Source organism: Eufriesea mexicana, unplaced genomic scaffold, assembly GCF_001483705.2.
Source record: "Eufriesea mexicana isolate 0111107269 unplaced genomic scaffold, ASM148370v2 scaffold283, whole genome shotgun sequence".
NCBI classification, from domain to species: domain Eukaryota; kingdom Metazoa; phylum Arthropoda; class Insecta; order Hymenoptera; family Apidae; genus Eufriesea; species Eufriesea mexicana.
Window position 1 is genome coordinate 67,416 of NW_016908447.1, and position 11,002 is coordinate 78,417.

Genomic DNA, 11,002 nt, shown 5'->3' on the forward strand with positions numbered 1-11,002 from the left:
CAGGAATGCGAACGACTAGTCGCGCCGCTCGACTAATCTACGCGACTCATCCTCCATGAAAATTCAACGGGGTTACGTAATCGATAAGGGATGGTATATCGCGTATATCGATGGAAGGAAAGAGTAGGCTGCAGCAGCAGCAGCAGCAGCAGCAGCATAGTAGTAGTAATAGTAGTAGTAGCAGTAGTGGCGTAGGCAGAAGAGGTCAGTCGGAGGCAGAACCTCTGATAATTAATGGGAGTTAACTCGAGCAGCGGGCTAGTCCACGTCAGGTGCACCGGTGCAAAGCGGAGCGCGAGACGCGGCGGTACGGGATCGTTCGACGTTCCAACGATACGAGCAGACTTTTCGAATCACTCACGGCTGGACCGGATTTCGCGGTGCAGATTTTACGAGAATGAGTCGTCGATTCTCGAAGCGGCGAGGGAAAATACAACGTCGGAGTGAGAGCGCGGCCTTTTTCCATGAACGGAAATCCCGTGACGCACGAGGAGCGACGGTTAACCGGCTAAAATGAACCGCCATGTCTCTCGGCGAGACTTTTCGAAGCCGATTGGCGCCTCGATTCGGAACCAGATTCGATTTTGCGGTTTCGCGAAAGGAAAACACGCGACGCGGACCAGCAGAATATTTCATAGACGCGTCCATTTCGCGTTGACCCTCTTTTCCACCGCGACCGAGCGTCGATGGGATTCGGTTTGGTCTCGTTTGTCGCGGTCCAGCGCGGTTTGGCTGTCCGCGAGGGCAAAACTGCCGAGCAAACAGCTCGGAATGATTGCCACTGACGCGGTAATCAGGGTTATCCGAATGTTTCGCCGCAAACCAAAAACAAACGAACGGAACGAGTAGGCTTGGCAAACAGCGGACGTTTCGTCGACCGATGATCCGATGCACCGATTTTTGCGTGCCTGGCCTCGCGTCAGCGCTGTCCGACAGAGAGCCCTGGGTTCGTCACCCTTGCGGTCGTTCCACCGCATTACCCGGTTAGCAGGTTAAGTCTATCAATTCCTTTCGTTTCTAGCGGTTAGCCGTTTGGTCGAAAATCCCCTGGCCATGCGCTCCGACTGTCCATTAAACGACCCGATATCCGCGCACACCTATGAATTCCGATCGTTGCACCGCTGCGAAACCATTCTGCTATTACTTCGTAGCGTGCGTCGATGTTCGCCAACTTTGAACCGAGTGAACCGAGCGACCCGATAATTAACTCGACGCCGCGTTTTTCCAACCGAGCGAGTTCATACCGATGCGTACCTATTCGTAGCGTCCGATTCGCGGATCGGGTAAAACGTTTCAGCCATGCACGAATGACATTGCGGCTTTCTCATGGTTTCCAGCTTTACCGAGATGAAGAAGTTTCCGAGTGTCAGTTTGAACGACGATCCGGTGAAGCTCGGTCCTAATTAAAATCTCTCGCTACATTCGTTGGCTCCCGAATCGGTTGTACCTCTCCGCGATAAGGGGTTCTAAGTACCTCCGACGGCGCCGACTAACTCTAAGTCTCCGGTGTTAAGGGTAGTTTGCCGATGTACCTGTGTCGTCGTACGATACGATACGATACGCGGCGAAATTTTCTTTGCCCCGGGACCTTTGACGCGTAGCGCTGAAGTGAATAATCGAGCGAAAAACTAATTCGAGAAGAGGTACGCGTTTGTTCTACCAGAGGAATTGTAGACGTAAATTTACAAGTCCCCTCGAAGCGGCAATTATTCGCGTCGCCGTGCATATTTCCGCGAGCCGCGTCGTTCCGCGAAGAGGTTCGAAAGCGAAGAGGGTGCCGTGTCTTGTTTAAATGCAGAGGGAACTTACTAACGAGAAAATTAGCCGAGTATTTCGACTCTGCAGCCGTGCCGACATTTTCTGAGACGGAAATGAAAAATGGAAACGGAATTTTCTTTTCCCTCGCCTGTTGCTCGTAACGTAATCTTTACGTAAATCGGGGTTCGCTTCGTTTATTTCCATAGACCATCGAATCTCCGCCTTGCCTATAAATTCCCACGAATTCGTCTTTCGTTCGAGTCTGTCACAGACTCTGGAGTTTCGCCTATGGCGGTTCGGAAGTAAGTGCCGTGGGATTCTTCACGGTCCTCCTGCCAGTAGGTGAATCGTCTCCTCCGCTTCGTGATCCTCCAGGACAAGAATCCTATTCGTCTTTTAACTTTCTCTTAGATTCTGTAAACAATCGATCCCTCAACGCCCGATAGTGACTTCGTGTCCGGGATTCCATTCCCAGGGATGGTGGTGCCCGCAAGGATGATTTTTCCTCGTAACAAAATTTTCTCCACACTGTCGTAACACGGGGTTACTGCTTCTACGGCGGACAAAACAGTAATCGAGGGATCCAGAGGATTCGGAGACCGGCCATTGTAAACATTCGGCCTGATCTCGATCCTGGTTTCATCCAGGCGGCGTATTTCATCGTGGTTCTCGTTGATAAAGATAAAATCTGGCATCCAGCTGGCCATGCTTGCCTCTGCTCGCCACTGCTCGACTCTGCTTGGCGCGGCGCGATGCAGCGATCGCGATGCATGCTAGGAGCGAAACCGGTAATGGAGAAAATTAAGCGACGCGAGGGGAAACGGTCTGCGGTGGTCAGACGGCTAGCAACCAGCAACCATAAACTGCAAGGCGATAACGCCGCTGCTGGTGGCGTATCGTGTGCATTGTACGCAATCACGAAACTCGCAGCGAATGCCTCTCGAGCGATACGTCACGCGACGTAAATAATCGCGCAGATGCTGCCGGACGCGTGGAAACGCGTAGGACCCGAATTGCTGCGATTGCTGGGACGCCGGAGCGTGGCTCGCGGCGAAAACCTAATTTCGCGAGGTCGCGGCGACAGGACAGCCAGCTCCGCCTCGCGTTTAATTGAAACGTAATGCGAGAACGGGCAAAAACTCGAGCGCGAATTGAATTCGTGATCAGAAAATCAACTAAACTGTTCTGCTACGTTCTTCCGACATCTTTCTTCGCTTTCCCTCCCTCTCTCCAGCTTTTCGCCTTTTCTTTCCCCTATTTCCCATTCGACTACCACGCTCTCCCCGACGATTTAGTTTCGCCTTTCGTCCATATTTTAACCGCCGAACGTTTCTCCATTTTCGCCTCCGTAATTGGTCGTCTTTCAACGGAAACAACGGAGAGTTCTCGTTATCGGCTAGACTGCGACTTTCCCAGCATTGTTCCGATATTTTCCGCGGATCCTCGCGACTCGAGTAACTCGTAATCGAAATCAGTCCTTCGGGTGCACCTAGATGACGGTAAATTCGCGGAAAGCTCGTCCCGTTTAGATTTCCCGGGATCGTTGGCCAGGGTTTACCGAGCGGAAGAGGGAAAGAACCCAACGCGAGAGAAAGAGAAATATTCGCGGAGTATCGCGTAACGTTTACATCTTCCGTGCGCTCCGCGCGAAAGATAAAATCCCTCGGCGGCGTTGTTGTTGCCCGGAGCCCGTGACAGCTCTGATTTATTACAACGCGAAGGTAACAATTACCGCGACTACGCGGCAAACGAAAGAGGAACAGCTTTGCGAAATCCGAAAATTAACGAAGCGCGTTGGAAAACGTTTCACTCATGGTCACGCGGGATAGTTGCACGGCCAGCGGGAGAAATAATTCCAAGCGTTGCAATTTTGCCTGCGACCAGTGATTTCTTGGCGGAGAACGTTGATCGTCGCGCTCTATATTTTTTCCCCTTGTTTTCTGTTTTTTCTGTTTTTTTTTTTTTTCTTCTGCTTTTTTGCCCTGGTTGGAAATAAACGATTTCGCGACAAAGAGAATTTCGTGTTTCGCGCGTTCGGCGGACGAGAGGAGGAAATTCCCGTCACGGAGGGAAAATACCGGAGCGCCTATAATCGCGAGAAACGTTCGAGCTGGATAATAAAGCGAGTTTCCAGGTTAAACGCGCAAAGGGAAAGAAACGTTTCCATCGTACTCTCTGGTTAGAGGAACGTTTTCTTACGGCAGAGATTTTCTCCGCCAGGAAACTGTTCCGGGGGAAAATTTACGAGCGAGCGTTACGCGATCACGGGTCTCGTCCGTGACCTTACACAATGGAACCGTGATTGTGCAACCCGTTCGTGACTTTCCGTATATCACCGCTATGTCGCCGGAACTCCCGCTGCTCCGAGTACCGTGCGTAAGAAAGGAGACGAATCGAAAACAACCGAGGAATCACGGGTGAACCACGTTTAAGGGAAAACTCGAGATAGCGCCTTCCGCTTCCGTTCCGCTTCTATTCCGCTCGCGAGACGCTTCCGGTTATCGCGAGGAAGTTCGATTGCACCTCGAAACGCGACATTAACTCGATTAACGAGGGTGTGGTGAACAAAGGAAGATTCTAGCGACGTTGGAGATGCATTCGTTTGGAAATCCGTCGGAGAAGTCGATCATCCGTCGAAATCGATATCGATTCGAGCAGAAGGCGCGAACCGCGAGGCATCGTTTGAAAAACCGTTTCGTTCCGCAGCGGGGAAACATCGCGGTTGGATAACGGCGTTTGCAAGCGAGTGACACGCGATCGGGGAAAATGGGACAAACATCAGAGGGACTACGGTAGGTGCCATTAACGCGACATCGTTGGCACGAAGGCTTCCACGCGAGAGAAGAGGCGCGCGAGAGGGAGCGAATACTCGACTCGACGCGACTCAAGGCGACCCGATTCCATTCGATTCGATTCGATACGATTCCACTCGGATCGAGCCCTCGTGCAAACCGAGTTTATAGCCTCTGGATCGATGGAAACACCGGTAACGCGGAAAATAGCCGATTTAACGGGTCGCGAGCGTGCGAGCGTGCGTGCGTGCGTGCGTGCGTGCAAGCATGCGTGTGCGACGCTTCGAGCACGACTGTTCCCCACGGTAAAAACACGTAGAACGTTCTGTTTCCACGTGAAAATTGTCCCCGGACTCTCTCGCAACGGCGTGCTTTTTTCGCGGACAAAACAACACATGGTAATCGAGCAAATGAAAACTCGCGGAGCGAAGGAAAGAAACGACTGGGGACGGGAGCGGGACAGGCCGAGTGGATATGGTTCCATTCGATCGCATTCGTCGCATCGCGCGCGTTCCAGCGAGAAAAGGTGGGGAAGCAATGCCAAAAAAGAAGGGAAAAAACTGGGAGGGAAAAAGAGGAAAAGCGGAGGGAAAAAATAGGAAAAGGAGGGCGACGCTGCTGTTTCGCTGCCATTTCCATGGAAATCGAGCACTTCGAGAGCCAGCAGCAGCCTCTCCGACTGGCTTCGAATTACTCGACAACGCGATCCGCGTTTTACTCGCGACGGGCTAGTTTGAATCCGAGGCGAGGATTTAAAAGAGAGGAAGAGTGGCCGGAGAAAAATTGGGAATTATCCAGGCCGGAAGATAACACCGCGTCGCGTCGATCGATCGCGATTTCCAGCTGCCTACTCGCCGAATCTGTCGTTCGCGCCAAGCTTTTATCGCGACCCTACCCTCTGCCGTGAAAAACTTTCGCAAAGACGATGCTAACGTTACCCGACACCGGTGTTTTGTTGTCCCAGATCGGAAAAGCTTTCAACGGCTTTTAACGAATTTTATTAATTTCCACGTTAACGCAGAACCGAGCTGAAGGGCCGCGGGCCGATTTCATCCCGGCTTTAGGAAAATCAGGTTGCTGTTTCGGCCCGCGTAACGAAATTGCCGGCAAAGTATCCGGAAAATGGACAGGAATATCGAAAGGGCATACGCGTTTCCTTCCATCCGGTGGATGGATACGATATTCCCGCGAGGAAAATGAACTTGCTCGCGGAGAATGAAATATCGCGACGAAATGCAGGTGGTGGGAAAAAATACGACGCGATGAAAAATTTATCGAATTCTTTATTCCACGCGCGATCTGCGTCCCGTTGATCGCGTGGTGCAAAGGATCTCGATCTCGGAAGCGTCGGGGCGACGGAAGCCGAAGCGTATCGCGAGTGGAAAGAAACGGAAGGAAGGGAATTCCTGGTAGAATTATACTTTGGAAAAGTCGAGACACTCGGCACCGTCTTGGATTCGAGTTTCCGAGTTGGAGCGTAGCCACGACGGACGTCAAGGAGCAGCGGGAAACAAAACGATACGCAGAATAGTGGCTGATTGAAACTTGCAAACACGAATTTACCTCTCGACCAAACTCCACGGCAGCGAGCAACAATTAATTTACCATCCGAGTTCGTGGATAATGAGTTCGACACTGTATATACGACCAGAAACAAGCGGATTAATTAACCGGATATCTTTAGCGCGTATAAGCACCGCTACGTCCCGGATGAAAACTTTCCCGATTCTTGTTACGCCATCTCCATTTCGCACCTCCTGTTTTTCCGCCGTTCGTTCGCGCAATGCGATCCGTGATCTAGGATACGCGTGAATTAAAGGAGACTAACGCGAGGTCTCAAAAGTGGGCGAAAAATGAGCGAAAAATGGACGAAAATGGGAGAGGAGGGGCAAGAACGCGAAACGGAATAGGGTTGGTGGAATGCGGATGGTACGGAGCAGGTATGCACGATTTAGCGGAAAAAGATATACGCGAAACAGCATCGGTGGGACGCGAGGAAGGAATTCCAAGACAGGAAGATTATTCTTGGAGAAAACTGCGACACCGCTGCGTCTCTAACGTTATTGCTCTCCAACCGAAAACATAAATTTCTTACCGGGATATGATCCTCGGGAAAACGTCGCTTTCGGCTTACCGTTCTCTCGATTCGTGGATAAATATTCGATCGCGATTGTGGCGAATCGGAGGAAACGGATAGATCGGACAGGGTCGTTGCGCGTTCGTATATCGGGGTGAAATGAAAGGTCGGTGAGAATTTCGTATGCGCGGTTACCTACCGACGCTGACTCTAATAGGACGATAACGATGAATCACGAGTCGTATAAAACGAATTAATAGGCGGTACCTAGGGCCAGTGGCATTCGTTTGAATTACAAAGTTCCAACGTATCGGTATAACGTTGCTTAATAACGCGGAATGGCGAGAACAAGGGGCTGATAAATGACATCGCGGTAAATTAGCCTTTCAAAGGTTGACCGAAATAAAGGTGTTACGCGGGAAGCTGTAGGGCGGAAGCTGAACAACCTTTCGAAAGAGATTTCGAGTTGATTAGCGAGCAGGATCCTAATTAAGTAAGTTAACGCGATTACCATGCAGCCAGCCGCAGCGTCCGTAAGTAGGAAGCCGGTTCGTTAGCCACTTTTGAAGTAACCCCCGCCACGGTCTGTCGAATTTACGAATAACGTTCGTGTCGCGTAAATTTTCGCCGAAATTTTCAGCCCAACCGAATGCAAAATCTCCCCTCGCCCCCTCGTCGCCCCCCCCTCCCCCCAGCGGCCGCGAAAATTTCTCTCGCGTCTGTGGCGCGTATAATTCGCGCGAATTAAACGTACACTTTTACGCGCATTTAAAAGTGCTCCGTCAAAAGTACCTTTCCGAGGGAGAAATTTCGTGGCTAATTTCAACCACCCTGCTACATAACCCAGCACGAGTGGCGCGTATTTCGATGCAGCCAAACGTTCCGAGCGACGTCCACTGCGTGGATCGTTCCTCCATCGAATTAGCATACATTTAACCGTTCCAATGCCAGAGATCTTTAGAAAAATCGCGTCCACGAAACCGGGATATTTCGAATAAAAGACCTGTACAACCGATATCGCGCAACACAACGAGATATTACGACAAATAATAAATTTGCAATTTCCGCCACTCCGCGTCTATCGTGATACTCCTCATTCCGGATTATAGAGATACCGAGAAAATTGGTCGGTTCTCGATCGAGACCGTAGAGCATCCACGTCGCGTCTATCTTGTTAAAGGAGAGCAAAGGGAAAAAGGGCGGAAAAAGGGCGGAAAAGACGAAAAAGTGAGATCGAATCGGGCCATCGTGTCGCGGACTATCGCGACATCCCGGAACGTTTTTCGCCGGTCAAAGCTCGAGGGACGTTTAATAATCCATAGCGACGCGGAATAAATTGGAAGCGTAACTGCGTTACAGAACGCTCTCAAACAAATCGACAAAGCGAATTGTTTTTTTATGATGGCACGCACGCGCTCGAACCACGCCAGGCCACCGTTACTCCAGTCGCTATCTATCCGCTTGATCCGTCGAAATCACTTTCCGCGATGGCGAAAAAACGCCGTCCCGTGTCATCGATTAACGTTTCCTTCGGCGAAGATAAACGAGAGCGCCGCTTTGATCGAGAAAGAAACTCGTTCCGCACTGAAAGCAGATGTCGCGGATGCGAGTAATCGGATCGCCGTTGTATTTCCGATTCGCGATAATTACCGGAGCTGTAGCATCGCGACGAGCTTTCCCTTTGCCATTCACACCGCGAAAGAAGCGGAACTTCCATCCCATTACGTTACCTCTATAATTCAGCATCGTCGCGACGATGGTCTAAACGGCAGACTACCGACCCTCTCGCCGATCTACGTATTTCATATCTCGTAATGAGGCAGGAAAATAAAATTCCCTTCGACTTCCAAGCGATTCGAGAAATTCGATTAAGCGTTATTTTCCGTCGCCGGTTTTTCGCGTTAATTATGGCATTCCTTTGACGGAATTTCATCGAACGCCAATGCCGAACGTTATAAAACGTAAAGTACGAAACGTGTGACGATATATAATATTATGTCGGCATTGCCAGCTGTGTACGGATGTCGTACGTATAAAACCAAACTGCGACCAGTTTCCCCGCGACGTCGGCTGTCGCATGCGGAAAGCAATTTCGAAAACGTCGACGCAGTTATGAGGATCGATAAAATAAAGAATCGGCCAAAGACTGCGGGTTTAACTCGAATGAGAATTAATTTAGACAAGAAAGAAGATGGAAGGAGTATGGAGATCGGAGAGGTCTAACCGGAAGTAGGACTTTGATGACGTTGTCGTTCCGGTAGCGACTCTATCATCCGTCGATGATGTCGACACACGAGTCACGGGGATTATTCGACGTTACGCTATTAGGTACCGTGCTCCGCAGCGGAATGACAGATCCTCCACGGGATAACGAACTTGACGAAATAATCCGCGCGTATAAGGTGTCGCGGAAAAAGCCAGCCGCGCTGTTCCGAGCTTTTGGACCGACGCCAAGCGCGCTTATTATTCCCTGCACTCGTTCCGTTTTAATTTCCAAGCTGGTACAACCGGTGACATTTGAAGTTCACTTAATATCGCGATAAACGCTCGTCGCTTCGTCGCGTATGTGTGCGATCTAGAACCAGACCAGTCGATGCACGTATACATATCTAGGACATTCTTTCAACGGAGACCGAATCGATATGCTCGAACGATAAGTACTGGGTCAGAAATACATTTGTGTACGTATGTGGCACGAGGAACTCTTGATCCTGAGTTTAACGCTTAAATTGCGACAGAAAGTCTCACTGACTTAGAAACTGAATTGTAAGTAGTTAAAGGTTAAGGAATATCAAATTTTCATGGGGTGAGAAAAAGTTGACCCGTAAATTTGACGTTGCGATCTCTAAATAGGTCAAGAGAAAGAGAGAGGAGACCTCTTATTTTATGGCAGGGTAGCCGAGATTATGCTGGACCCCGAAAACAGTTTTATTACGAGTGAGCCTTGGCCGTGAATCTAGCATGCATCAACGGAATACTAAAGTGGTTAACAGTTAGATTTGGGAATAATAAGACGTTCGAGGGAAATTGGAAGGCGACGAGACGTGTCTCGCGAACTCACGTGGTCGTTGATTCCTTCGAGCCCTTGTTTTCTCGAATCGCAACCGATTCGCGCGTTCAGACGCGCTTGCCAATTTCGCTGTAACGTGGAGAACTACTTACTTATGGAGATATTTCGAGCGAAAACGATCGCTGGTTCCGTAATAAGAAACTAACGGATGCAGAGTTAGGTACAGTTGCAGTTTATTGGACGAGTTGGAAAACGATTATGGTCGGCTCGCGACTGGGGAAAATTCCGATTCGTAAATGAAAGGCAGGAAACAATAGTTACCGGGCAAGCGTCGTTTCCAACGAGTCGATATTCGGGAATAAAAGCCGATCGATCATCTTTGCACGATGATCGTTTCGTTCGCCTGGCAAACGGTATCGCGAGTATGCTCCCGAGACGTCTCGCCGAGAGGGGTTGTTTTCGTTATTCCTGAAAATATCAACGGTTGCTCTCGACGAGACGATCGTTTCATTCTAAAGGAAATCGACATTCTCCGTCCATAGAACTCGTCGAGTTCGCATCGGCCAATTCCTTACCGATTCCGTTCATTTTCCGCTGCAATTTCATCCCTCGCTTGCAGTGTGCCTACGTTTATCCTCGATACGCGCAACTTTCCGACAAGCTACTTCTGTATCGGAAAAACTCGGTTAAACGGGACTCGAAATCGTCACCGATACCAGAGTTTTATAATTGCTGGCTCGAACGGGTAACGATTACGTTGAGACACTCTGCACCGGCGTGCAACTCGCATCGATCCTCGAAGATTTCGCGAAGCGACGGTGGTATAAAATAATCAAGGAGATAAATAATTCGTGTGACTCACCGTTCGCCTAAGGACAGTCCTAATGGTCTCGACTTCTTGTCTCGTCGGCCAACGGGCATAGACCACCACGCTGAGCAGCAGGACAAAAACGGTGATCCAGATCGTCCATGCCAGGACGTTCCTCGTCTTGGCAAGAAGCTTCTGGGCGGTCCGCGTCGAGATCACTTCTTGCGGAGGGATCTCGAGCTTCTGCGCTTTCCTAAGAATATCCTGGAGTCGTCTCTTAGCCTGCTCTACATCTGGCACCCCCATTTTCTTTATTTTTATCGCGCCTCCACCCCGTTCGTCGATCCGTGCTTCGAGCTGCTACCTGCAGGACGATCCTCCTCGTCGGCACGACTCACGATGGAGACGTTAAGAAAAGCACGCTTGCAAACGCTTCTCGTACAGGCTCATCCTCGCGTGTAACGGCTAAGGCGTCGATTCTCTGCAAAATGTCATCCCCTTTTCACTACCTTCCTAATTTTCTCTCCGCCCTCTTCGTTCTCTAAACGTTCCCTAAG

The 11,002-nt window shown here is 50.2% G+C and overlaps 1 protein-coding gene across 1 annotated transcript in view; it reads right to left on the bottom strand.

The window, feature by feature from the left end:
* The window catches only part of LOC108555804 (uncharacterized), a 57,225-nt gene extending 46,474 nt beyond the window's left edge, over positions 1 to 10,751 (bottom strand). Inside the window, exon 1 of the mRNA XM_017911626.1 lies at positions 10,500 to 10,751. Coding sequence (XP_017767115.1) covers positions 10,500 to 10,751 — 252 coding nt within the window. The remainder of the gene's footprint in view (positions 1 to 10,499) is intronic.
* Between the last annotated feature and the right edge of the window lie 251 nt (positions 10,752 to 11,002).